This window comes from Electrophorus electricus, chromosome 6 (genome assembly GCF_013358815.1).
Source record: "Electrophorus electricus isolate fEleEle1 chromosome 6, fEleEle1.pri, whole genome shotgun sequence".
NCBI lineage: Eukaryota > Metazoa > Chordata > Actinopteri > Gymnotiformes > Gymnotidae > Electrophorus > Electrophorus electricus.
Genome location: NC_049540.1, coordinates 4,562,305 through 4,590,154, shown reverse-complemented (window position 1 = coordinate 4,590,154; position 27,850 = coordinate 4,562,305). Strand labels below are relative to the sequence as shown.

Here is a 27,850-nt window from a genome sequence, read left to right as displayed (position 1 = left end):
GAAGTTTTGGGGAAAATATACAGTGTTAAAGGAGGCTCCGAGACCAAAGGTAAATTTGGGTTGTCGGGTTCTTTATTGAATCTCCCCTCGACAGAGGGGAGTGTGGGTTCATATAAAACCAAAAGCACAATCACAACAACAAAAGGGACTACTGTCTGCTGTCAGAAGCTTGGGAGAATGAGAGCGCTGGCAGAGCATTATTAGGGAACAAATGGCCTAGAGGGCGGGCTCGATGATCCACAACGGCCGTTCTGTTGCTAAGGAGGGTCTGCCTGCCACAGTGCAGTTTACCTCTGAGCAATAGGGACTCATGCAGAAGCTTGAGAACAACGTACAAAGGTCTCACTCAAATCTGTCCAACATGAACAAACCCAAACTACAATGAGAGGGGGGGAAAAAAAAAAAAAAAAAAATCATCTATGAAGACGTATGGTGTAACTGATGGCACAGAACAGCTGTGTGTGCCCTGAAAGAAAAACAGAGAGGACTACCATCCTTGACCGTCTGAACGGTTATGACCGTTACAAGACATCATCTGTAGTGGTCCCATTCAGCACAAGCCTTCTATCAGGGCTCTACTGCAGAGCTGGAATATGAATGGTATGGGATGGACATATTGCAGCCAATGTTTTCAAGAACCTGTCGAGGATTAGCAGCCACTTGAGAAGGGAACACAGAAGCTAAATGCAAACTGTGGTCAGCAATGGGAAGTCCAGACATTCAACATGCACAGGGCAAGCCATGCCAACTCAGTGAGTATTTCCTGGCCCTGTGCTTGTGTTCATGGCACAAAGGAACTAGAAAGGATATAGTTATAACTGTGACCTCCAATTTACCACGATGATCATCATCATGATGACTACCCTCTAAAAGACAGTCGTGTACATCATTTGGAACCTTGCACTATCTTTCAGATAAGTAATTCTCAGATAAGTTCACCAAGTAATAAGACGACATCTAAAAGTGCTGCCAATGGGGGAAGGTGTTAGCAAGTGAAGAGGGCAAATTAATAAAATATGAAAATAGTGTATGTATGTAGTAGGGAGAGGTTGGTGGTGTGTCAAAAGTATACGTTCATACAATTGGAACGAAGGGTGAAGTATTCAGGATCATTCACGGCTTTTTGAGAGAGAGAGAGAGAGAGAGAGAGAGATTTTCTAACAAGCCTAAACAAAGCAAAAGTTTCCTTTCCAACACCTCTATACAAGAATGCCAAACATAACAAGCATCCTTTCCTATAAACAGTCCATTGAATGATCCAGGATGATGGTCAGAGTAACATGGGTAATGAGGGCAGCAGGTGCTCCATTAGGCCAGGGCAAGAACTAGAGAAGAGAAGGAGAACACAACCATCAGTAGAGGCTACGATGCCAACACTCTGGCAAGTTGCATATAGGATCCTGACTGTGGTGGACTGGCCACTTACCGCTAATGGCTTCTTGGGCGAAGTATTTGACATCTATGTCTTGGTCTGCAGCTAGTTTCTCCAGAACTGGCTTCACCTCAGTCTGCAGAGAGCTGAGAGAGAGAAAAAAAGGCCCTGATGAGTCTGCTGTTTTTATGCGTGCCCATTTTTTTTAAGCTTTTACATCACACACGTACTTGCTGTCCAGAACGGGGCCGATCTTCTGCAGGGACTTGGCCACATTGAAGCGCACGTTGGCCACCTGGTCGTTGGACATCTTGAGGACGACAGGGAGCATGTGCTTGGTAGTGATCTCCTGGCCGCATGCCTCCGACAGGGCCTGAAAAAAGCCGCACGCACGCCCACCAAGAATGCTTATGTAAACGAGCTTGCATCTGCTCGAGGGGCAGTAATTGGGTGTGTGACAGAAGACACAGGAGGCCTGCTCACTTCAAACATCACTCACATTCTGCCCACGTTTTCATCAGAGCCACACGGGTCACTAAACAGACATCTTAAACTGCTTAAACTCCCCCAGCTTTGAGTCACTGCCACAGCAACTGTGGAGAGGGAGCAGGGACTCACGTTGATGCAAAAGAGAGTGGTCATCCGGTGCAGGTAGTTGGGGTCATTGGCCATGCCCAGTACTTTGGGCACGATGGTGTTCTGAGCCCACTCCGCTCCAAACTTCTCCACCAGCTTTGTGAGGTTGCAGGTGGCCGCCTCTCTGATGGCGTAGACTACAGAGCACAAGAGTGCATTATACATTAAACTGAGGATGTGTGACTGCTATTCCATTTATTGCAATGAATATACAGCCTAGGCAAAATAAGCTTTGGGGGGGGAAATGCCAGCTGGCAACGCAATTACAGGGTCTTCTGTGTCGTATATCTCAGTGACTGATTCACTGAAATGCAATATATAATTGTAATTTATCGTTTATTATAATTATCACTACTTTTATCTATTAATAATAATAATAATAATAATAATATTATTATTATAATTATAATTATAATTATTATTATTATTATTATTATTAACAGTAATAATTATTAATTAATTAACAAATCACCAACAACAATCATCATCGGTTACTACTACCACCACCCTGCCCAAATTCAGAATGCATCTGTAGGGGCAATCACTACTCCTGAAGCACATTTTCAAATGACAGGGAATGGATGCAATCTTTAATGTTCAATCTTCAGAACACCAACTGGAGTACTTAATAGCAGGTAGGAAGCGACCAAGGTTGCCACAGGTCTACAGGAAGCCACAAAGAAACAGTCAGCGGTGTCATGAATATGCATGAACAGAGGTCAGTGGAGAGGACATACCATGGTCGACCAGCCACGCCATGCACAAGGAATTCAGCTTCTCATCAAAGAACTCCACTCCCTGCAGAGGACAGGGGGAGAAGCGGTCAAACTCACGAGTCAGACTGCCGTGATCAATACAAGGTGTAGGAGCGGAGCCTACATGGAGGGGTCGGCCCAGTTCAACTGCCCCTCTCCAGGCGAGCGGCACCAAACATCAATTCACTCACAGACACCAAATTAACATAAGTGACCATCACAGCTGTCATTAAAGGCCTTTGCCTTTAATGTGCAAGATTACGCTGATGGAAAGTCTGGCATCAGGATTGGCCATATCGACTGAAGACAGCAGTGGGGCAGAGGGGAGCAGGACTCACAAGCTGGCCTGCCAGGAGGGGCATGTACTCGATGATGGCCAGCCGGACTCGCCACTTGGCGTCCTCGGCCAGCTCCACGATGGCGGGTAGAAGGGACTGGGAGAGCTGGCGGATGCCGATGACCTCATTCACGCAGTCCAGGTTTGAGATTATGTTCAGACGCACCTCTGGACACTGGAGGGGAAGGGGGTGTGGGGTTAAGAGAGCTCATGTGTAGTATCTGCTGAGAACATAAGAGGGGACATGGGTTACAATAATTATGGAAAATGAACCAAGCCAACAAAAGTAGCTTGGAGTCTTCTGAGAAGTTAGAGCAGCTTTTATTCTATTTCGCAATTCAGTCAGCAAGGTGGTCTGTGCCTTCAAAGACCCGGTTAAGAAGAACGAGCAATGCAGGTGTGCTGGCCAGAGAGTGGAAAAGAGAGATGAAACAGGAGAAAAGTGCAGTGCACTCGCCTATTCATCCCTCACTTCAAGGCTTCCTGCGAGCAGCAGGATCAAAGTAAGCAGTTATAACAACATGCTGGAAGATGACGCAGATCACCACCCAGAGGCCTGGTCCAGGTCAAGTACGTGCATGCACACAGGGATCCGAGCTCCCTACCTCATCTTTGAGCTGGGCCAGGAAGAGAGGAAGCAGATGCTCGATGGTGTTGTCCTTGCCCAGGATGGTCGATAAGCCCATGATCACAGAGGCCAGTGCTGATTTGACATGCTGATTTGTGTCTGAAACCAGTTCCTACCAACACACACACACACACACACACACACACACCTCAGGGGCGTTAATGAGATATGACATCTGTATAAAATCCAACGTGAACAAACCCCACAACTCAAATTGCAGGAGTCATTAGGACTAAATAAAATAATATAAACCCTGTAATTACAGAATTCATCCGTTTTAATTGTAACTATGAATACTACTGTACCATGGAGCTCATCAGTGGGGACGAGGGACCACAGGAAGCATTGGCTCAGGTGCTCTCTGATGGTGCATCCACCCAAACTTTGTTCAGGCTTTTTACTTAAACAATAGCACGGAGTCTAATTTCTTATTCTGATATTGGCATTTGAGAGTGAATCACACAAGAGGCATACAAGAGGCACCTAATCCCTTCCATCAATCCCACAAAAGATCTGACGTACTGCTACAGTGCCATGAGTCAACATGAGCTATGTGGGAACTGGCAGTGGCTGCCGTTACCAGCAGACTGGGAAAGATGAGGCAGCAGCTACAACAGCAGCAGCTATCAGCCTGTCAAATGCTGTCACCCACGTTTTTGCCAACAGTTTGGTCTGCACTTGCCATGTTAACAGAAGGTCAGGGCTGAGGCGGCGTATGCCAGACTTATTTGATCTCGACCATAGCCGCTTAAACCTGGGCACAGATGCAGAATGGGAGTGAGCGTTGTGCTTGCCAGAGGACCAAGAGACAGCTCCAGCTTCCTGAGCTAATAGCACACAATGTACAGCTTTGGGAGTGATGAATAAGCTGTGAATCGCAGGGAGGGGGTTAAGAATCTGTCAGCATAAGGCCTACAGAATCACAAAAGTACAAAACTCAGGGGTGGAACAGGTAAAATCAGAAACATGAATCTGGTAGTATACAGAAGGGATCCAGTTACTGTGTTAGTGGATGAGTAATGTACCTTGACGCAGGGAAGAATGTGAGTCATGATGATCGTCTCTCGGCTGTCTTCCGGTAAATTTTCACAGAATTCTGATGGCGAAAAGAAAAAGAAAAAGATAAAAACAAAACAGCTACAATAGAAACTTTGATTTATGGGCAGTTAATCTTAGTTAACTTTAGTTAAGAGTCAGGTTAACTGGTTCTTAGATTCACCTTTGACCTTATTGGCGGCAGCAGCCCGCACCTCAGCCTCACAGTCTTTGAGAAGATTCTGGAAAGCTGGTACAAGGTCATTCTTGGTGATTTCTGGACCAACTGCCTTTTGTAACTGAATTCACAGAAAACATCCATTAAAACACCAGCAATTACTATTACTGTATAGTCACTACTATTTCTATTAATAATAATAATAATCACAAAGACCATTAATTATTGCTAATAAGCAACAGACCATAGGTGCATCAAGAAAGGATCAGTAAGTTATGCATTACATAATGGGAATACAAAATAAATCATGAGGAGGTTCAGCAGCCTTTAACTGCTGCAAATATAGCCTGGTCTAGCAGCTGGTCGTTTGGCATTAAAATCGATTCAACATGGTCAAGAGTCAACATCATGCAAATCCCGAGCGTCTTTGAAGCAATGCCTTATGCATGCCGATGGCACTACAAGGAGAATGCATTAGAGAAGACGCTTTCATGGCGAGTCATGCATGTCCCTCATCTATAAATTTACCATTCCCGCTTTATCCATTTGTACATATTTGTGCATTTCCTTTTTAAATAATTTGTAATCATGCCAAAATGGTTAAACTGAATCAGATTTTTTGATGCGTTATAATCACCATCTAAACAAGTCGAGGCCAATGCTTTCCACTCTCGCCCCTTACCTCAGAGAACTTGTCAGCCACCATGTAGCGCACCCTCCAGGACTTGTCCTCGGCAGCCTGGCGCAGGGTGGGCATCACCAGCGTCTCGAGGTCCTCCTGGGGCAGCAGTGTGGCAATGCTCACACATGCTTCCACAGCCAGGAGGCGCACAGAATCCTGCAATCATCACCACCACCTGAGCTCAGCAGAACTGCTACACATGCAGACATGCTCAAACTGCTAATCACTAATGTGACTTAACCTGTGTTAAGATAGCCAACCCCAATGATTTTCATTTACTGTAAAGCTTATTAGCATGCTGGGTGACATACTCCTTTAACCTCAAGCTGGCTTGCGTGTCCCACTATGTGGTTCTCCACATGAAAGGCAACGGCCTTGGCCAAAAACATGTCAGTCAAGTCAGCCTGGGCTTATGAACGACACACAACTAAGGGGCAGTCATTCGCAGAGGTGCTGAGATTAACTGCCACACATCCTGCCACTTGTGCAGAGTGCACACAGGAAGGTGCGATGGCCTGACCTGTTCATCAGAAGCCAGCGCCGTGAAGAGGGAGATGATGTCGCTCTTGACGTAGTCTAGCTCCAGCACCTTGGCAAACTCGCCCAGCTTGGAGGCCGCTGCACGACGCACCATAGGGGTGTCATCAGAGCACAGGTTCCGGAAGTGTCTGGGACAGAATTTCATGATTGTGTTAAGTGTTTGACAACTAGTATATTCAGAAGCACAAAGCACTTTGCTTGCATGACTGATGAAGGACCTCTACATGTTTAGGACAGAAGTCTTTTATCAGCTGTGCAAACAAAGTGCTTATGATGTTCCAGAAGATGAAACTAGTGTCTATAAGCATCATATTGCGAGACACGAAACAGATAGCTGTAGCTGCAGATAAGGATGTAGAGATAGTAAAAAAAATGCAATGGAATATAGTGCAGCAAATGTTTCAAACTGCGTTCTCAGAGAGTCAAAGCACTCTGCTTTCTCTCATCTTATTTATCTTTTAAGGCAATTAACAGCTGAAGTAGTGTGTCAGAGCAGAGGAAACACTAAACACTGCTGTCAATGTCATCACTGCCAAAGTGTGACAGTCCTCTGTCTTACACAAACGTGACATAGCCATGACCGTTTTAGATAGTGGCACGGATTGCAGATTTAATACAGGTCACCTAAGCGTGAGAAGCATGTTGCTATCAAGAACAAAGGGTGGGGGGTGGAAGGCCAACTGACTGGCGGATCTCAGCCTTGACGGTACTGGACACGCGCGGGTAGCAGACGCTGAAGAGGCCGCAGGCAGAGGTGCGCGAGGTGAACCAGTCGCCGCTGGCCAGCCGCTTCACCAGTGGCTCAAAGTGCACCTCCAGGTCCACGGGCGAGTGCTCATGCGAGATCTTGCGCAGCGACTCCACCGCCTTGTCACGCACCACCGTCTCCTCCACCGTAGCAAGGCTCTCCAGGGGTGGCTGTGGGACAGAGGGGAAAGGAATTGTGGGGGTGACAATCAGATAAGACTTGGTGGAGAAAAGCTACATGTTTTGACCTGGCAAATGCCAGGGTTTAGGGCTTACAAGGAGGCAGTGGACGTATTCGGGACCTCCGACCAGCATGGTGAAGTTGCCCAGCTGCTCGGCAAGGGCAAGAAGCACTTCGTCCTCATCGTAGATAGTATCTGGTCATGACAGGGCACAAAATTAACCATGACAATTCATGCTGACGTGAGGCCAAAGTCTGATAAGATTTCTGGGTAAGTTACATAACTCATAAAGAGCCTACCTGTGAGGAAGGGAAGGAGCTCAGTGCGTGTCCTCTCCACACCCAGAGCCAGGGCAATTGTTGAGAGCTTCTTAATGCTATTCAGCCGCAACTGTTTTTTAGGAACATACACAGAGCTGTTAAAATACTAAACCAAACTATGCCACAATTAAGCCATGTTCCACCTAGTGAACCCAAACAAGCAACAATGAATGGCTGCTGAGTGAGTGAGCGAGCCACATGTCCTGATAATAGATGGAAGCACATTACATTCTGACTTATCTATGCACCTTGAAGAATGAATAATCACTCAGTTTTCATGGTTCAAAGTTTTTATGGTAACCTGAAACACGGTAATTTGAATCATGTTTAAATAACGTTAGTGTACTGTGTGGCTAACACATTACATATAGTTAACTGCTAAAAAAAAAAAGTCACTGACATTTCTTATGGCACAGTGAATGCAATTTTTGTAAGTCCTTGTGTTCTCAAGGAAATGTACAATTGTGTTGACAATTGTAAATACAAAAAAAAATAAAAAAATGTCCATGAACTTTTCACGTTGCCTTCGGGCAGATTTATATTTCCTGCGATAGGCTCAGCTAAAGAACACGGTGTGTGTGTGTGTGTGTGTGTATACACATACACACACACACACACACACACACACACACACACACACACACACACACACACCTCCTATGAAAGGGGTGAACACTCAATAGCAATGAAAGGTATAAGGCCTGTTAAGTTTAAGAAAACTAGCTAACTCTCTGACAATTTGGAATTACATCAGTAGAATGAAACGTTAAATTGCTTGTTTATTCAGTTTAATGTAGTTAGACACCTAGGCATTTATCTAACTTACTTTTCCTCACCATTTACAGATGAGATTGCGAAAACAGTTCCTGCAGTGATTCAGTATGGATGTTGTGCTTGCAGCTAGATGTTCGGTTAACAAAATAAATTAGCTGGCTAACTAGGTGCCATGAAGTTTTGACCACTGTCCATTTAGTTTATAAAAAGATAACAAACCAGCTAAGATAGCTAGCTAGAATAAAAAGTCAGTTCTTTAGCTAGTGTGTCATCAATTCATAATCTTAAGCATAGCTGGAAAGCTAGTCAAGGTTAGCAATCACAAGAACCTGGCCTGAATCATTATCTTAAAATTCAAGACAAACTAATAAAACTACTAAACATCCCTATTACTGAACCCAAAGACTCTGTTTTTGTTGTGAATAACCATTTAGCACTGCTAGCTAGCTACTAAATGCCGTATAATGTAGCTGTAGATAGCTGACCAAGCTAGCTATCTTAGCCAGTGCTAGCTATGTAGCAGACAGAAATATATAACGTTATCTTAGCTATGGGACAGGCCTGAGTAACAGTAACGTGACCACACATTAGTTCAACCTTAACTTCAGACTTAACAATTTAGGTTTTAAAATGCCCGAACACGTACCTGAACATCTTCATTCCTTAATTCATCAATAAGTACCGCAATGGGGTAAAGAGAGTCATCACCGTCAGCTCCCGCCATCTTGAATCAGGTTACGGTTGGTGCTGCGTCCGACTACGGGGTTTCCTCACAGGAGTCTATCTCAGACCTCGAGACAGGCGCAAAACACGCCGATTGGATGGTAGACCTGCGCGCTCCTTCGCAACAGCAGTCCCAATAAACTTCGTAATTTCTAAGACCTGTGATTCTAAATAAGAACAAATTGTATGCTACAATTTAGGACATAGTGTTTCTCGTATGAATTAATATGTTTTTCAGCCAAATCAACGAACACTGTGATCTTCAGCATATTTATTTCATATATACACATGGGTTATATGAAGCTATGTCAACGCTAAACCTGGCTGAAGAATACGATTTTAAAATAAGTAAATACATTTTAAGTGTAGTAAGCCAAGCTACAGCAAACATATCTTACAGAAGCCACAGATAACATATTGAGATGCTGTCCGTCTAATAGAGGAAACAGAGTTCTTTCCCTGACGCATTGTCCGCTATCGTTTTGCACTTTGGCAATAAAGCGGTCTACTGTAGGTTTGCCTCAGGGTCCGCGATTGGTCTAAATATGCATTGTCTATTAAAAGCCGATGCCTGACTGCGCATTAGCCTCATTTACTTCACAATTTTAAATTTGGGCAATATGTGTTTTATTTTCAGTTCAGACAGTTCAAATTGCATGACTAACATTTTTTTTATATGTTGTTATAATGACAAGGTCTGTGCCGTGTTTTAGGAATGAATCGGGTGGCTTTGAATCTCAAAGTCCCTTTTTTCTTTAAAATTTTCATTTTTGTATAAATCTGGCCCTCTGATTGTCCATCCACGACTATACAGACTGTTAGTTCTGCTAACACCTCGGAGGTTCCAAAACACTTTTTTTTTTTGCCTTAGTGGGGACAAATACAAAACAATGTACAAACTTGAAAAAGGTACATGTTACAAATAAACCTGGTCTGGAGTTCAAGGGTTTTTCTTTCCAAACCTCTCTCTCCTTATGTTTAGACTAGTAGAACATTACTTTTGTCCATATAGCTGATTCATTTTCTAACTTGCAATGGTCTGCCCTATAAGTTTGATTAACAGATCTCAATGTTGCAGGGTGCATGAATAAAAAGAAACCTTAAAATTAAAGCTCTTGTGTATGCCTTTCTAGGGAATATCCTGTGAGCCATATGACAAATTATGGTTGGTGCCAAGTGCAGTGTGCACATAAGAAGGTTATATGTTCTGACAGCTGATTGTTTTTCATTCTTTCCCATATGCAAAGTAATAAACACAGTGTGAAACCTGTTCATGAGCCTAAGATGCCACATCCATCAAATGAAACCAGGAGGTCACATAAAACAAATGGATCATAGACCCATTTAAAATATCCAGACAAGAATTTATGTGGGCCATCTGTCAGCCATTCATTTGCTAATTTTCACCCAATTAAAACATACTGAAATCCATTATTCAGGTTGCTATGCTTGCTTTCATTTGATGATTTTTAAAAATGAATTATTACACATCAACTCACACTCTGGTTTTAGTTGCCCTTCCACATGGTTGTAAGGGCTACTTTGCCGGTCCCACAATAGTGACAAAGATAAAAGTTTAGGTTGAGGAAACTGGGTCCCAGGATCAGCATAGCAAAAACAGGCTTTACCCAAAGCTCAAAAGAACACAGTGGGTCAGATTACAAGGGACCCAAGGAAGGTCTCCAAAGTCCCATGTGACACAAACAATACAACCAGTATCTTAACAGCTCGAGGCCTAGAGTAATTCCTGGGGCTGCGCTGATTCACACCAACAGAGCCAGGTGGCTGATCCTTTGAGGACAAGCTCATGAGCAAATGACACAATACACTTAATTCGTCTTGGTGACCTCTCTGACCTCCTGAACCCACTGCACGTCTCAGAGGAGGTCAGTGGTGCTCTGCTTGGCCAAAGTAAAGGACCACTGAGCTACTAATGATTTAGTAATTTGACCTCAGACAAAGCTACATTCAACAACCTGACAGGCTTGGAGGACTGAAAAGGCAATTCCTCATCACCACCATATTCATATTTTTGAATAAGATGTTTACTTTAAGATGTTTTTATACTGTTATTGACACACAAGTGTTTCTGGAAGGCCCCTTTGGAAAGGACAAGAGATAAAGTGACAAACGTGGATCAGCAACTCATTTAATAACTGCAAGTAATGGATTTATTGTGATGTCCTACTCCCAACATAAGCACTTCAGTTACTGCAAAAAGTGGGCGTGTCATGCCAGAAGGGTCATATTAATACTATAACATTGTTATGAGAATGTCAGGAAAGTATGCAAAGAAACATGTGGAAGTAATCTAGCCACTATTCATAAAACTTCACCCCATACACATTTCTCATCAGCAAAACCTGTTTATACCCAGAATGCCTTGTGTCATCCACAGTCGTACAGTGAGTAGACAAAGGAATTACATAATAAAAACAGTTATGACATTGTCCAGAGCTATGCTAGATTAAACACGTGACCTGAGTCAAATCATAAAACAACTATTGGTATATGCACATATTTGGAGAGGGTCCCTCCACTAAAGGCAGTAAATTATTCTGGCAGAAACAAACAGCAAGGGCCATGGGCTGGAAAATTTTTTCCCTCCATGTTGCAAAAGGGCACCTGCGTCACTGGCTACAGTGATAACGGCAGGATTTGAAAAGGATCCCAGATCCCTGTAGTGTCACAGGGCTTAATGTGTCATCGTTGTGTACATCTTAATAATCCCCAATCCCAAATGTATGCATCCCCCCCCCCACCCACACAGAAAGGCTTGTGCATGTTTACATACATGCACTTCCAAGCAAATTTTGCATATTTATGTCTAAGTGACAGTAGTGAATCATTAGGCCAATCTTTCCTCTAGAACCAACAAAGAGGGAGGGCTGTTAATCAGTGACAAACACGTTTATTCAGTAGCACTCAGGCATCTCATGGAAGTGACATTTCACTAGATCTTAAAAGAACTCTAGAACTTAAAGGAACAATGCTAACACTAATGCTAACTACAAATGTAACCTAATAGGCGACAGTATTATTCTAGTTGGCTCCAATCCAATTTTCATGTATCCTTTGCCATTTTAGAATGCTGGGTGACCTATTATTGTAAAAAATACTCAAATGTCAGCACTATAAACACTTTATGCTGACAAGATTTGTTTCCCTAATCCATAAAATCGACTGTTACAGAGAAGAAAACAGAGATATTCACACATTAGCACCTGGTGTTCATCAGTTCGAGGAACAGTCTTTGCTCACCATGCTCATCAAGATACTCTTTATTAGACTCCATGAAACACAACACTGACATGACTCTTATTGAGGACAAGACAACATCATGTGAACCACTCGAGCATCAGACCCTCGCTCATCATCCACTCTCCATGGACGCCAAATTATGGTCAGCCAGCGCGACTGGAGGAACCTGACACACTGTTGATGTTGCCAGTTTGGTGAAGTCGCAGTAGGGTATGGCAAGGGTGCATATGCACTGGGATCCAGGGAGGGCGGGGCTCCCTGGAGCGCCAGTGCCAGCTGGGTGAACACAGATGGCAGCTGAGACCAGTGGCAAGGTCCAAGACCTGCCGAGTTCGGTTCATCAGTCTGACATCAGGCCAAGATTGCGGGGATGCACATGCCCGGCCTGGTGAACAAGGAGATCTCCTTAAAGGGGGCTGCAGAATAAAGATCCTTTAGTCATAAGAGTACGGAAGAGGCCAGTAGGTCGAGATTGTCAGCAGTGGTGCATAATGGGAGGAGGCATGGTTGAGAAGGGAGTGGAGCTGAGGGGGTCAGTAGCAATGATCAGGGCAGCTAGTGGTAGACATAATATGGTTAGACACTGCATGGTTTGTTGCTTTTGCTCAAATGCACACGTGTGAGCACACAGAATTCAGAAGAAGGTGGACAGTGAAGGCAGGACAAGACATGACATCACAAAACATCAGGTTCTTGCTCACCTTCTAGTCATGAACTGAAACTGATGGAGGAAGAAGCCATGAAGGAATGTGAAAGTAGGGGAACAAAAACAAAAACAAACAAACAAAAAAACACCACAAGGTGAAGAGACAACGGGTCAGCCTGGTGTTTGCTTTCGGCCATGTTTTGTCCGCCGGGGTTTAAGGATTACATATCTGCTGTAGGTGGTGTGCTGCTCAGACAGGAATGGGACGAAGAACGCCCTGAAGAACCTAGACGACCTGTGGAAGACAGACATGTTAGAGGCAGATGCCTAATCTCTTGGGCTCTGCAGACACATAGGTACATGGAACATGAGGCCGGACTACAGTCTGCCTAGTTCTACGGGAGGCCTGTTGATTGCCTATTATTGCAGTGCCTCCTGCTGTGTTGGACTCTGTGACAAATGTATTTACTAGAATGGTGTAAGCTAGGTGAAAGACATTTCCAGACGGCAAGGCCATGGGCCAGGCCAGTCACCCAGCAGGAATGGTTGTACAGACCAGACACTCCCCTAAGTGATGATGTCATGGAACTCTAATGCTGGACTAGATCGCCATCTGTTGGACAAGGGCAGCCACTACAGTAGTTAATATCAAAGGCTACATGAAATGACACCTCAGCAGGATTTAATATTAAACCTAAAGTAACACAACTGTGAGTAAGATTCAGAGAGAGATCAACAATTTAGAAAGCTACCCACCCCCATGCCTGCATCTATAAAAACATCAGCAGTCAGCCAAATCATGGGAACCTGACACTTTCCAAATTAATTTATTTCAAACTTAGCTTGTACTGTGGAGAGCTACTTTAACTTCTCCATGAGACACGGCATCTAAAACAACACATTTGCCCGAGTATACTTTCAGACTGCTCGAACCACCTGAGCAGAAAAATGAACACAACCACAGGCTCGCTCTCTCACCACCCCCCTGCACACCCTTTCCTTAAAGGCTTACTTTGAGGAGTCCAGGAAGGGTTTCTCTGCGATGACGCTCCACTCATCTTTGTTGGCAGTGTAGCGAGGCTCGCGTGGGGACTCGGCATCAGTGGCCAGGTCCACCAGGTAGTGGCACTGCTTTAATTCCACCTGGGGGCGAGAGTGTCCCACCGGCCCACCAACAGTCACACCCATAGGCCCCTCTGCCACACAGTGCTTTTACAATATATTAAGTATTCACTGCCAATGAACCCCAAAAAAAGAGAAATTAAATCCTTGCCTGGAGGAAATTACTGAAAAAAATACTTAAGACACTGTACACTGAGCTGTTATACATGAAGAAACTTCACACTGTGTTGTGGTAGTACCATGTATTATAATACTGTTCAAATACTGTCATGTATAACAACACAGATCACTACTGTATGATAATACTGATGATAATACTGTCTTGTATTTTAGACCTCTTCACACAGCACTTTCCCAAATCTAGCATAGTGTTCTCTATCAGTAGATGGCACTCTAAGCGAGAACGGGGCTGAGGGGCCCACTCACATATCGGGACGGCTCTTCCCGGTTCTGGTCGTTCATGTCGGTAGGGAGGACGCGTGTAGCATCAGGGCCTGCGGCAAACTGCCTGGGCAGCTGCCCCCGGAACTCAGACTGGATGAACTGCAGCTGCCAACTGGTGCAACGGGCAGACAAATACATGAACGAACAAACAAACAAACAAACAAAAACAAACAGGTGAGTACAGAAAGAAACAAAGAAAAAAAAAACATGAGAACAGGAAGTAAACAAAAAAGAAAGAAAAACAGGAGAGAACTGAAGGAAAAAAGAAAGAAGGAAAGAAACAAACAAATGAAAAAGACAAATAGAACCAAAGAATCAAAAGCAGAAAAACAAAAAAACAAATGGGTGAGAACAAGGAAAAAAAAAAAAAAAAAAAAAAAAAAAGGTCACACTGACTTGTTGGGCAGCAGGAAGCTGCTGGGGAAGCGGTGCCACTCCTTGCCCACACAGACGCTCACAGGCCGGCCCTCGGGCACCGTGTGCATGCCCGGCTCTCTGGCGAGGCGGTGGAACTCAGGATACAAATCCAGTGGCGCGTGATAACCTGCAAGAAGCCGCCAGGCCAAACCCCCAAAAAAAGAACAAATGAATAAAAAATGTGCAGGTTTATGAGACCATGGGATACGAGCGCAAACATTTGAGGAGACACTTAGGCTTTGGGATGAAAAGTGTGTCCAACAAGGTTGTGAACACCAAAGACGAGAGGAGGGTTGAAATGATGCAGGGGAACAGCTGCAAAGATGGCAACGGTGTGGCAGTGGTGACGGTACGGCAGATTCACCTCGGAAGAGAGCGACCGAGCGGGAGAGGGAGAGGACAGCAAACAGCAGCACAGAGCTCAGGGCCAGCCAGCTGGAAGAGATGGTGTAGTGCTCCAAACGATAACGCTGGAACATGAAGTGGTAGCACTTCTGCCAGGAGCGCACACACACACAAACACACACACGTCAAGCTTATAGCGCCGAGGAAACATAATCTACAAAAACTCAAGTAAAGGGTTTTGTTGAGGTAGCTGGGACTGCTTAGGATAATGTCAGACTGTGCCATATTACCTGGAGGGAGGAGAGGGCCACAGCACCAGACAGGCAGATGAGGGGGTAGATAGGGAAAAGAAAGCGTTCCTCCTTGTGGGGGCGGGTGAAGAAAATGACCATCCACAGGTACATGGGTGACAGGGTCAGCCAATAGGGGCGGCCAAGGTTCTGCACTGCAGCCATGCGATGAAGCAACCATGGGATTTAGAGTTCACTCAGGAAATGTACATCACAGGGCAAAACAGTTTACACATCCATCTCTCTCTCCCTCACTCTCTCACCTTACTCACCGTTGAACCTAAGAAGCAGAGCCTCCATAAGTGCCGTGAGAGGAAGGGAAAACAGGGCCAACACAAACACGATGTTAAAGTTGAGGAAACCATTAACAAAATAGTAGTGCCATGGCTCAGTACCTACAAGAATCAGAATGAAAAATAATCTGTTTCATTATGACTTCTTCATGTCACATTCATAAGTAAAGGAGGTATAAATGAAGATCTTTTCTTTGCTGTCCATTTTGATCTCATTTCATAACAAACAATGCATGGGGGGATATTAAAAGGCGCTCACCATAGAGATCTGGCCCATGAGGAGTGAAGACATTGTAGAGTATTATATTGAGAGGAGCAACTACAACCTTGCCATAATAATAAGTGTCCACCACCACAACAGGAACCTGTGAGGAACATACATGGTCACAGAACAGCATCAACTTTTCAGAGTGTCAAATTTCTACCAGTACTAAAGAAGAAATTAATTTAAACCTGGAACACTTCCTATCCATGGAAGGAGTAGCCTCTCATGACTGTCAGCCACACAGCACTGAGCAAGCCATATAGGTATGAGGTGGTGGAGAGAACCATCTCAGGATCCTTACCAGAAAGAGCACTAGGGCCACTACTGCCCATGTTATGAAACTTTTCCACTTTCTCTTCACCAGCAGTAGGTCAAAAGCAATGGGTATTCTGCACAAGAAAAAAACAAAAAACAATCAATCATACAGGTTTGTTCAGAAAAGCATTACAGCAGAATCACCTTCAAATGTTATAAGAATACCTTCACTGTTAGGCTTTGTATTTTATTAAATCAACAATAAATAAGAAACTATTTGAATATTGTATGCATTGTACTGACAACATGCAAAACGCTTAGTGTAAATTACTGTTTGAACTCATCATTATTTCATTATATATTTCATATTTTTTGTGTCAAAGTTCTTTCTGGTGCAAACCATTGAATAGTCCAAATGCAAATTGCAAATGTCTGCTTTTTTCCTCCCCAACAAATCTACTTATTCCTGCTTCAGTTTCTCAACATCAAAGCTGTGCAGAAGGGACAGGGAGTCTGCTGTCCGGAGCTCACCCAAGCAGGGCACTGAAGGGCCAGCCCACGATGGTCCCTGCGGCAATGCCCAGGACTGCCAGGCTGGACCAACCCTGGAACCAGCCAGTCATAGCAACCAATGTGCTGTACATGCAGAAAGTACTGGGCAGAAACGCTGAAAGGATAATGAACACACGCACGCACGAACACAAATGCATCTCGAGTACAACATTTCTATATCCTTGCATCATCATGGCACTAAAATTCTCTCTCACCAATTCATAATTAACCTCCATCGTAGATGTAGTTTACTGGGTTTAATGTGTTTATGTTTGCCAAACACACCTGCAGAGGAGCAAAACATTCCCGCACTTAGGACCAAGAAGGCCAGCGTGAGGCGACCGACGTGCAGGCCAAACTTCTTGCACACAGCCCTTCAGTTAACAGGAAATCACAGCCTGATACAGTATCATCACAGCCTGATACAGTATCATCACAGCCAAACCAGTGGCAAGTAAATACAGAAAAACCCATCCAAGACATTGCTGCTACGTACAAAGTCAAACAGCGTACAGCATGTCACACTCACTTGTAGAAGTACAGCTCACATACGCAACACGTGAACGCCAGCACACAGCGGAGGAAATAAAACACCAGGACCTGAAACGAAATGGGAGTCAGCACCATAGCAAATGGGTCATGTAAAATGAGCAGAAAGCTAAATTCAAATAGACAATGATGTTAGAGCTGAAACTGCCTGGCAAAGAAGCTTCCAAACTGTGCTATCCTTCACTCTGTTTAGCTCCACAGGTTCAACTGGACATCAGTTCATCTACTTCTCAGGCGATTTTTGTTTTCCACAGATCAAGTATTGCATTTTCATGGCCTAACGGGATGATAAAATCAATGACAATACCTTAATTATAAATACAGACCATGCAATCTGAAGTAACCACAACAATATGTGAAACTAAGTTTTAAAGATCCTCCATCATGGAAAATTGAACTTCCCTTGCTGTCATGAAAAATAATTTTGAATTAATATGTAAATATTGTTTATGTTTCAAAACACACCATTCACTTCCCTAGTCCATACATAAAATCTAAGCTGCAAAAACAGCTTGTTTTGAAATCTCTCATGTCAAAAAAGAACAAACTCATTTTCATATCTCTACCTATTTAGCACAAAGCAGTGCAGCCCTGCCCACATACACTGGTGTGCTCAGGTACGTTATAGCTCAGATGCTACATTCTTGACAACTGGGAGCTCTAATTTTTCCAACTTGGAAATTCGTACTTAAAACATTTACATGTTTTTTTATTTGTTAAGACATTTCGATAATACATCATCAACTGCTCCAAAAATTGTGACATCACTTTGTTCAAAGAAATCTTGCAGAAAATTACCAAAGTACCAACCAGTAGTTTGTGATTTCATATATAATCTGAAACTTGAAAAAGTGCTTAAAAGTAAAAAAAAAAAAAAAAAAAAAAAAAAAAAAAAAAAAAAAAAAAAAAGCATTATTTGTTGTTCTTACTTTTTTACTGTGAGCACTGCCATTTTGAAGTGTTATAACAGAATCTCAAATCAGAAGTTGGAGTTCTCAAAAAAACCAAAAAAACAAAACAAAACCCACACCTGACTTTCTGTGTAGGAATTATGAGATGACTGGCTGTTCAAATAGATTTTTCCTGCTTGGGAGTCAGAAACATCCCATTTCCCACTTGATCTTGGATGCAGCATGAGGGCTTTTGGATTCAGGCACAGTACATGGCAGTCAATCAAAACAGAGCTCATTTATCTTATATCCGTCTTTAAGGTGCAGAAACAGGGATAAAGAGAGTTGGGAAAATTGTTGAATAAAAATGATCACTGGCTTTGGAACATAAAGCCTCACAAACTTTGCAAGTTGAAAACAGGGAAAATATGAAACAGAATAAAAGAAGAATATGGGCTCTTTGACTTCTGTAAAATGTCACAGACCCAAACAGCAGATCATATTCAGATCATATAACTGGACATAACAGAACAGAGAGAAGGCTTGCGGTATGTGGGGCATGTCACACCGGGATACAAACAAAGGCCCATTTCGTTCACCTTGTTGGTCTGCAAAATCTTGGCATGAAAGCAAGTAGGTAGGGCATGGAGCCACAGGTAGGCATAGGAGCGAATGGCATAAGCTGGAGAGTACTCCCACGTCTGCATGCCTTTCCCATACAACAGGTAATGAGTCTGAAAAAAATGGAGAAAAATGCTTCATAATGTCATATACAAACCGAAAATTAATGTATGGTCTAGTTTATCTCAGCCATACATTTTGACCCATCAAACAAACCAAAAGTCTCCATGTGCTAACTTAAAACCAGCTCGGTAGAGGGACTTTTACGTGAAGTAGAGAAAGGCCAGGTGCAAGGCCAAGTTGGGATTGGCCAGATCAGCTTACTGGCTCCCAGTAGTTGAAGGTCTCGTCGCAGTCCGAGATGTTGCTGAGCAAGGCTGCACAGAAACGGGCTGACACCAGACACTTAAAGGCCGTGGAGCCCTCAGGGGCCCACACCTGCCCTGCCTTGCTGGACGACCTGAAATGGTATACGGGTGGAGCATAGGAGGTGATATCTGGAGAAACTCTTAAGAATCAACCAGTGTAGTTTGCTAGCTAACAACGCAGGGGATCTCTAGAGCGTGTCTTTTGTATCGGATAAGCGTTGTATTTTTATTGTAACGCGTTTTAACTGACGCGTACTATAAAGGAAAATTCATCGTTCTAGCTACGATGTGTGCGCGCCCATCTAAGATTTCCAAGTACCTACATTATTTATGTTATTTTACATGTAATTTTTAATGTACAAACTGGTAAATTAATAAAATAAAGGACTGTGACATGGTCTCACGGGAAGTATACTACAAGCTAGGCTGTGACAGAATGAATGAATGAATGAAATAGCCGCGCTACCAGTGAAATTAACAATCCTAGAGAGATTTGAGAATTTGAGAGTGAGGAATGACTTATCGAATAAACAAATAGCTACGATATGCAGCTCTTTGACTTTGAGCAAGTTTCAGAGCGAAGTGTGCGTTTTCGGAGTTTGGTAGGTTACTAGCTAGCTAGGACACATCATTACACATTACTAGCAAGCTAGCACAGTCCTGTCAATCAAAATAATTCATGTTCAACGACAAACAGACTATTTTTCGTTACTCACTCATTTCGTAGATCATTTGATTTACTGTCATCGACACCCTTTTCGTCCTTTGCGATTCGGCTTTCACTGACAGCTGAAGTGTTCGCGTTGCTAGAATCTTGTTTGCTTCCCCGTCTATTTCGCTGACGGACTGCCTTGGTCGCCATGTTTTCTACTGGCAGCCCTTTCACGATTACCTTCAGTTTACCGCATTCGGCCATATTTGATTGGGGAATGTAACGACACGTTACACCGCCTCGAAATTTGAGCTAAAGTTCTTTTATCCTGCCAAAAATCTATATCGATTAACTGCACTCGTTCTTATACCATATACATTTAACTCAGAAGTGCACTTAAAGGTCCTATAGTAGGGACGTGTCCCCGGGACACTGGCTGTAACTAAACAGTGGGGACCGGCCATTCACATTCCGAAACCATACCATGCTGAATACTGGCACATAACATAAGCAGTCCCAGTTACTACAATTATAAATTAAAAGCATAATAATTCGATTTCAAATGGAGACTATTCCAAAGGTAAAATTTTATTATTTTGTATAGCAGGACATTCAATGTACACTTTTTGGTCATAAATTAATTAATTAAACTAAATCTCAACAAATGATCTTATTAATAACTCAAAGTCTCTTCTGACTAAGAAATGTAGTTATTCAGCATAAACATCTCTAATTATGCAGCATTAGCCTTCTGCTAAGATCTTCCAAAAAGTAACTGTTATTAAAGGGAACTTAAAAGTACATGACTATGTTACTCAATAGGTACAGTTAATAGGAATCAGCTGATTATTACAAAATTACTGCTGGTCACATGGGTTGCGATGTCAGCAAAATGAAAACTCAACTCCAACTTGCATATTATAAATTTAAATAATTTAAATAATTTAAATAAATTTTTAAACTTTTTTTCCCCTTTAAATTAGAACACCAAGATTCTAATCCTCACATTCCTCCTCATTCACTGACAAAGCCAATCACGTGCATTAACAGAGACTATTTTAACCATACGTCACTATACCAACCGTGAAGATGTTGGTAGTACAAAAATGAAAATGTCACAGTTGTACACGCCTGAGGACTGATGTAAGGAAAGGTATCAAGGTAGAGGTCTGCCTTTCAGCATTTCACAGTCTTAAGAAAGTCCTGTTATCTCATTTTGCTCAAAGATCACAAAACTGGTCTTTTAAAACATTATTTACATGTTAAAACAAACAGATTTTGGAATATCTGGAGCATAACCATGGTTGATTTGAAATATAAACATAGTGCCTTTGGATCGCCCTCTTCTGACGATTACCTGAGGGTGACCTGCAGACGAAGAGGCAGAAGTCTGCGCAGCTGGTTTTGCAGTTCCAGGACCTGACTGCGGGATAGTGCACGGTCGGGTGACTGGTATGTTAGCCGGTAGCACAGGCTAGCGTGGCCCATGTGCGGGTGTCGGAAGCGGTCCACTAGCTGCACGTCCTTCACAGCACCCCCTGTGGCCACCCGCACTGCAGCATGGAAGTCCAACTCATCGAAGGCATCTGGCTCCACCCAGAAGCTAACATCATGCCTGTAAATTGGTGGGTGCAGCGAGAACGGGCGGAAGGGCCCTGGCAGTGGGCGCTGTTCAAAGAATGCCAGGAAGCGTGGGTCGGTGCTCCAGAGCAGGCGCCACTCGGGCACCGCAAAGGTCAGAGCAGCCAGATGGTCCAGGTCAAGCAGCACCACACAGAGCTGGAGGGAGCCCCATCCCTCAGAGCCTGCCATGGGCACAGATGCTATCCTGCCCAATTCCTGCAGATCCTGGGAGTGGATAGTCACGCGGCACTCCTCCCCCAGCCTCTCTTCCTTGTAGGAGGCATCATAAGGCAAGAGCAATCCTTCCAAGCAGTTCCTGAGGCTCAGAAGGGGCAACTGTTCAGAGGGCAGAGCTCCCACCAGAAGGAGCTGGTGGAGGATGGGTGATTGGCTGTGCGAGATGGGGACTCTGTGGAAGACAAGGCCGCTCAGGGCATGAAGCGTCCCCGGGCTGAAGTCCTTGCTCTGCACGATCTCCTGCACGTGCAACAGCAGTGAAGGCCGCAAGCAGTAGCTGCCGCTGGAGTTTGCCACACTCTCTGCTGACCCGTAGTCTCTGTCCCTGCCTTTGCGCCAGCTGAGGGGCTGCATTTCCGTCTGTTTGATCCAGTAGACATCTGGGGGAGTGAGGTTCGAATCGCAGGTCCCAAGCTGTTCCTGCCGGCAGCTGACCAGCTCTGGGAAGCTACCGCTCACTATGCACACAGGCCACAAAGATTTGACCTCTCTAAGAAACTGCTCCAGCACGAGTTTTACAGGATGGCGTGACTGCTGGCCAAGGAAGTCCCTGATAAATGAAGATGGGTCAACAGCAATGAAGTGTTACAGCTCATACAAAAACAGTTATGCTAAGCATTATTATTAATTTTTGTCTGAAAGAAACAAAATCTAAAAACACCCATAAGTGAACAGCCAGGTTGGCCAGTTAAATGGATACATTTTGTGTATCCCTGCCACCAGCAGTGTAATGTGGGTTCTACTCCTCTTAAAGTGCATCCACAGCACATGAACAACCCAGAAGTTGGGATTTATCCCTACCCTTAAAAATATCCATCAGAATACCTGTTTGAGCAAAGATCTGATTAGGATTCATCTTAATAATGCAAATGGATTTTTTTTTTATCTAAACCTTCAAAGTGGAGTAGAGATGTATTAATGGATTAGCACATGTACCTGTTCACATATTCATTTAGCTCCTCTGGAAGCTCATATGTAATGGTCTCTTTCCCCATTATTGTTTCAATTTTAATCTTCTCTGGCATGGCGTATGGCAGGCTACGAGTGAAAATATGGTTCAGAGCCCCATCTACATGAAAACCTTTGTCCTGACTCCTGTAGAAAGTAAGTGTGTAATGAGTTAAGAGGCATCCCAACCATCATCACTTCAAAGAAATCAATAGTCATCATGAACTGAAATATGTCTGTTCCTTTAGAAAGCAACTCCTTACTTGTAACCTGTGCATCGGTAACCTTGACATTTATCACCGTCAAAGGGGCGGACCTCGCTGAGGATGAGGCCTGCCTCTGCTGCCATGGCAACTACCTGCCAGCTATTGTGCCACTCTCTCATTGGATTGTCGCGTGGTGTGCCGCCCTGGCCGTTGCACAGAGTCACGTGCACCTCCCCGCTGTCATCAAGTACTTCAGCTGAGCTAAAAGAGGCGAGCAACCTTTTAAATTAGTGTCGGTAATGGAAACGGTCGATTGTGTTTAGGCCTGCACTACTGGGCTACTCTTGTGTAACACGCAGTTTATATAAACACCCAGACTTGAGAGGGTTTCAGTTACCTAACAAAGAATTTAGCCAAGAGCGTCCGGTTCTTCTGGACTCCGCTTTTACGACCGCAGTGTGGGAAATTGAAGATGATGCAGTCGTAACGCTGGTGCCGAATGTGTTCGTGCTCCTTTAAACGCGTGCAGTCCACCTCAAAAAGTATCGTAGATCCTGCGAGAACACACGCACACACAGGTCTATGTTTTGTCTTTCATCCTACCCACAACCTGCAGCTGGGAGATCGAGAAGGCTATTTAGTTAGCCGCTTCATAGCGACCAACTCTCGGTCTATCGGTCTATATTCTCCCTTGGCCACAAGCATAAATCCACTGGGTAATGACACCATGAGTGGAAAGAATTATTTGCTAAATCACTTACAAATTGGACACAGTCTAAGCTTATAAATGAAAACAAGCGTAAACGTACGTGTCGAAACGTCTTTTCGTTAACACTTGGAACAGAAAGCACGATTCAACACTGCGAAGAAGCCTAACCTCTGTCCCGGAGTCGCCGGAGGTTGTTCGCGGCGTTTTCCTGGGCGAGCGCTCGCACCTCGGTCTGAACACACGTGGCCGTGATTCGTACGTCGTTCCCCGCGGTCTCAGAGAGAGCAGCCGAAAAGGAGAAGTTGCCTTCTCCAACTAGGAGCACTTCTTGCATCTTGGACATTGTATTTCGCTAGCAGATCTCCCTCGGATCACTCGGCTGCCACTTTATCAAAAGCGTAAAACTTTCCCGATCACAAGATTTTATAAGCATGGCATTTTAGGTTCGTAAAGAGAGCGGGTTTACAATTATGCGATACCTGTACTTAAACCTTAGAAGTGGATCAACATCACCTCCACGCCACGGCACAGGTTGAACGTAGTCAAATAATCCATTATTTAACATAATGCAAACCTCTGCCAGCGTTTTGATGACTTACCCATGACATTTGATTATCAATACAAAAGAATGGAGAACGGTTTTCATACCAGCAGATCTTTGTTTTATAGTCCAGTTGCGTAATAAGCCGATACAGGACAGAGGGCAAATGCAAATACGAAGCAAGGCTTGCTACCCATGATCTAAGTTTCATTCCCTGGGGATGTAGAACTGCAAACTGTAGACGGTGTCCGAACAACATATGTCAAAAACCATATCTTCACCAGAAACATACTCTGCAACTGACTTAAAATACTCATAAGTAATCCAATAGCTAGCAAATAATTTTTTAAAATTCAGTTGAGGAGTAACAGTCAAAGCAGTCCGGGGGAAACCATCAAGAACCAAGAGTGCGCATTTTATTAAACTGAGATAAAGTACTTACATAGCGCATAGTCAAAGTCAGGACCATGTAAATAAATCCCATACGCATTGTAGTTAAATAATTTAGTCAGTTGTTTTTATGTTGCCTCCTTTTCGGCATCGGAAATAAAACATCGACACCACGTTGAAACGTCAATTAGATTTAGGCCAATGAAATGACATTAGGAGTATGTGGAGCTTTAAGGGTTGGAGATTTGCCAAAAATAAAAATTAAAAATAAAGTTATGAAAACGCTACAGAAAATTGGTAATATCATAATTAGAACATGATACATAATAAAGTTCGTTCACATTATTGATAATTTAACAATAATAAAATATACAACAATATATATGGAAGAAGTAGATAGCCAAGTTTTAAAAACGAAAACGAAAGTTTGTCTATATTTACTCCGCTGTTGCAAAGGTAGGAACCACCAGAATTACCCTTTAAAACCGTACATATTTTCGTTTAGTTTTTATATATATTTTTAACAATCTGTTTTATGTCAATATCTGTGGAAAATAATGTGACGTAAATAAATCCTTCAGCGCACTCGGTTCTGTTTTACGATGATAAATTTGAATGAGTAGAGCAACATTGTTTGCGATTCTCATATGTAAACTCTTTTTTATCCTTATCTAACACACACATACACAAGCTTTGAAAATCTTCAATATCTTTATCCTGGGTTTATTTCGTGTGTCATTCTTTTGTGTGTACAGACCAAGAACAAGATGTCTTTTATCACTTTCTATGGTTGGGAAGTGGAATACGATGAGGAACGCTGCCTTAGTGCAGACCAAGAGCCAAAGTCAGGCAGGAGCTACACCATGTACCATGGCACCAAAGTCCAAACCGCACGACTCATTATCCAGAATGGCTTCCAGCAGTCCTCTGATGGCATGCTGGGACCTGGAGTTTATGTGAGTCGAAACCAGAAGAAAGCCGAGCGCTATCCAATAAACTCACACTTCACTAACAAAGTTGTGCTAAAGTTGAGCGTCAACTGTGGAAAAATCAAGCGTATCGATACGGACAACCACCCTATGCAGAAGACCTGGCATAACCACGGCTTCGACACTGCCTGGGTCCCACCCAATTGTGGCATGCTCGCTGTGCCCAGTGGCCTGGAGGAAGACTGTGTGTGGGACCCAAAGCGCATCAAAGTGATAGATGTTGCCCTGGCGCCCAGCACTGCCATCCAGGCCGAGCTGCAGCAGCTCATTCGCCAGAGCCAGATGGCCCCAGCTGCCACAACTAGCCCAGGAGTCTGTCAACTGTGCAAACGGAAACTCTGCCCGGCGCATAGCACCCAACCCTGCTGGGGCTGTGGGGAGACCATCTGCACACTCATGAACAAACATAAATGTGCTCGATGGGGTTAGGAATCTCTTTAGATAACTCCATGCCAAAATGAATTGAAAAAGATTAGAGATAAAAGATAAACCTTGTTTTACTGGTCTTTGGTCACTGGTGCACAGGACTTGTTTTACTGACACTGATTTCAGGTATTTTCTTGAATGGAGTGTATTATGCATAATATACACCTTGCAATAAAAAAGTGACAATCATATAAATGTATCCTAAAATGATTAATATTGATTAACTAATTCTTTTCATTAATGTTGGGTCTCTTGCAGTACTACAGGGGGAGAACTGACAATAATAATAATAATTAAAAAAAATTTAATTTACAAAGAACACAGACTAAAATGGGTTGACTTCTGTTTAATTTGTTGTCAATACATTACAATTAATCATGATAAACAGAAAAACATGTTTTACAATTTACAATGCACAAGTTTAGAAGCCTTTTAAACTAGAATGGTCCCTTATTTGGGCATTTAGTTTCTTTACTGATAGCAAACAGTATTCTACAACTGCTCTTACAGGTCTTGGATGTATGCTCAGCCAAAATGCACAGATATGCCATGCCATTTCTGAGAGCCATGGCCAATCAGATCATAACTGTAAGAATTCCCATCAATGCAAAGACAAAAAGCCTCATGTCAGTCTTTAGCTGGTCTGGGGTTAGCTTGTTAAGACAGCAAGGGGCCTTTCCCATCGTTCTCTTGGATAAAGTCTGCGGTCCCTTTTCAGCTGCTCTGCTGCTCTTTATGATGTATAAGGCCCTTAGAAATAAGGTCAGGTATCTCCACAGCAAGCCAGGGTCCAAGCTGAGGAACAGTACACACGTGTCATTTGTACACTGAAAGTAACTGGTTCTCAATATTGCATCAATCCTATGGAGATCTTTAACTTACTCCTAGGGCCATAAGATGAGCCAATCCAAATTTTGGCACATTTCTTGCCCAAAGTGGTTTGAAATGATCTGTCAAACAGATCTTGCCACCCCTTTAAAAGAAAAAAGCAAAACCATGCTCAAGACCCATAGTTAAACATTTAAACAAGGGAAAACAAGAATATATACAAAACCAACCTGTACATTTTTGCAGTCTTTCCATCTAGTTCAGGAATAGCCACTTCAGGTGCTGTTGCTGGATACGTAACTGGAATCTGTAAATGTTATTTTACATAAGCAGTTCATCAAGAAGTAAGATGTAGATAGAATATTCCCCCAACAATAAAATGGGGCCTTCTGTGCTGTACTTACATCGAATTCCATGTCAAATTCATACTTAAGAAGCTCATGGATATACCAGCATTTCCCAAACCACCTGAAAATAACAATGAGCGCTCAGATATCGATTCATCAGTGTACGGGAATCTATTATGAACGTAAGATTACCTCGTTCCCTCTTTGTTGGACTCCAAACGGAACCAATCGTTGTCAGCTTTCTTATTATTTTCAACGTACTACAACATATAAAACATGAGCTTCATCTTACAGATGTCCAGAAAGTTCTAAAATTAACAATGAACAAATCACATATTGTCAAAGAATTCTCATACTGTCTAGCCATAAATAAACGCTATCTAGTGGACTGTCCAAAGTGAAAAAATGACACGTATGGGTAGCTGTTAGCTAGACAGCTAGCAAACCCTAAGCAGTTTACCCAGCAATTCAGATAGGTTAGCATAAGTTAGCTATCTAAACAGAGCGCAGTGGACGCCTAAGAAAATATCTTACTTTGATCAGGGCCAGATATTCCTCTCTGAGTCTCTGAACCCATAACTCTTTGTCTCTTGGTCCAGAATTCGTTTTCAGCAATGGTATTTCAGAAACTACTTTCCTAGTGGCTTCATCTGCCATGTTGACAGCTAAGATAGTTAACCTGGGTAGCGTGCCTTCTGACGTCACATAGTATTTTACCCAAATTATC

The 27,850-nt window shown here is 43.3% G+C and overlaps 5 protein-coding genes across 6 annotated transcripts; 1 reads left to right on the top strand and 4 right to left on the bottom strand.

Annotated features, from left to right (window-relative positions):
• Positions 1-50: 50 nt before the first annotated feature.
• Positions 51-8,942, bottom strand: ppp2r1ba (protein phosphatase 2, regulatory subunit A, beta a). Its single transcript, XM_027031830.2, has 15 exons — positions 8,833-8,942; positions 7,392-7,482; positions 7,187-7,287; positions 6,849-7,081; positions 6,144-6,291; positions 5,624-5,779; positions 4,948-5,062; positions 4,754-4,824; positions 3,706-3,840; positions 3,102-3,275; positions 2,746-2,806; positions 1,991-2,145; positions 1,603-1,745; positions 1,427-1,518; positions 51-1,325 (listed from the first exon to the last, which is right to left on the bottom strand). Exons 1-15 carry the CDS (start codon positions 8,908-8,910, stop codon positions 1,309-1,311), a joined length of 1,770 nt encoding a protein of 589 aa, XP_026887631.1. The 5' UTR covers positions 8,911-8,942; the 3' UTR covers positions 51-1,308.
• A 2,861-nt stretch (positions 8,943-11,803) lies between these two features.
• On the bottom strand, positions 11,804-20,325 carry alg9 (ALG9 alpha-1,2-mannosyltransferase). 2 transcript variants are annotated; one of them, XR_003412189.2, is made up of 16 exons: positions 19,944-20,325; positions 19,184-19,319; positions 18,838-18,972; positions 17,329-17,399; positions 17,085-17,173; positions 16,779-16,914; positions 16,294-16,381; positions 15,987-16,092; positions 15,707-15,829; positions 15,435-15,589; positions 15,164-15,293; positions 14,779-14,926; positions 14,365-14,494; positions 13,829-13,959; positions 12,872-13,111; positions 11,804-12,586 (listed from the first exon to the last, which is right to left on the bottom strand). XR_003412189.2 is itself a non-coding variant. In XM_027031839.2 (15 exons), the coding sequence occupies exons 1-15, from the start codon at positions 20,141-20,143 to the stop codon at positions 12,988-12,990; spliced, it is 1,902 nt and encodes a 633-aa protein (XP_026887640.2). In that variant the 5' UTR covers positions 20,144-20,325; the 3' UTR covers positions 11,804-12,987. The 2 variants fall into 2 exon arrangements, 1 of the variants encoding a protein (XP_026887640.2); XM_027031839.2 differs by having other exon boundaries at positions 11,804-13,111.
• Positions 20,326-20,451: 126 nt separating this feature from the next.
• Positions 20,452-24,720, bottom strand: fdxacb1 (ferredoxin-fold anticodon binding domain containing 1). Its single transcript, XM_027031832.2, has 5 exons — positions 23,771-24,720; positions 23,291-23,447; positions 22,951-23,154; positions 22,676-22,834; positions 20,452-22,289 (listed from the first exon to the last, which is right to left on the bottom strand). Exons 1-5 carry the CDS (start codon positions 23,943-23,945, stop codon positions 21,233-21,235), a joined length of 1,752 nt encoding a protein of 583 aa, XP_026887633.2. The 5' UTR covers positions 23,946-24,720; the 3' UTR covers positions 20,452-21,232.
• A 110-nt stretch (positions 24,721-24,830) lies between these two features.
• Positions 24,831-26,139, top strand: gig2p (grass carp reovirus (GCRV)-induced gene 2p). The gene is made up of 2 exons (XM_027031833.2): positions 24,831-24,989; positions 25,289-26,139. The coding sequence occupies exon 2, from the start codon at positions 25,301-25,303 to the stop codon at positions 25,949-25,951; it is 651 nt and encodes a 216-aa protein (XP_026887634.1). The 5' UTR covers positions 24,831-24,989; positions 25,289-25,300; the 3' UTR covers positions 25,952-26,139.
• A 140-nt stretch (positions 26,140-26,279) lies between these two features.
• On the bottom strand, positions 26,280-27,804 carry ufc1 (ubiquitin-fold modifier conjugating enzyme 1). Its single transcript, XM_027031838.2, has 6 exons — positions 27,658-27,804; positions 27,316-27,383; positions 27,181-27,244; positions 27,007-27,083; positions 26,831-26,921; positions 26,280-26,743 (listed from the first exon to the last, which is right to left on the bottom strand). Exons 1-6 carry the CDS (start codon positions 27,778-27,780, stop codon positions 26,663-26,665), a joined length of 504 nt encoding a protein of 167 aa, XP_026887639.1. The 5' UTR covers positions 27,781-27,804; the 3' UTR covers positions 26,280-26,662.
• Positions 27,805-27,850: the final 46 nt, after the last annotated feature.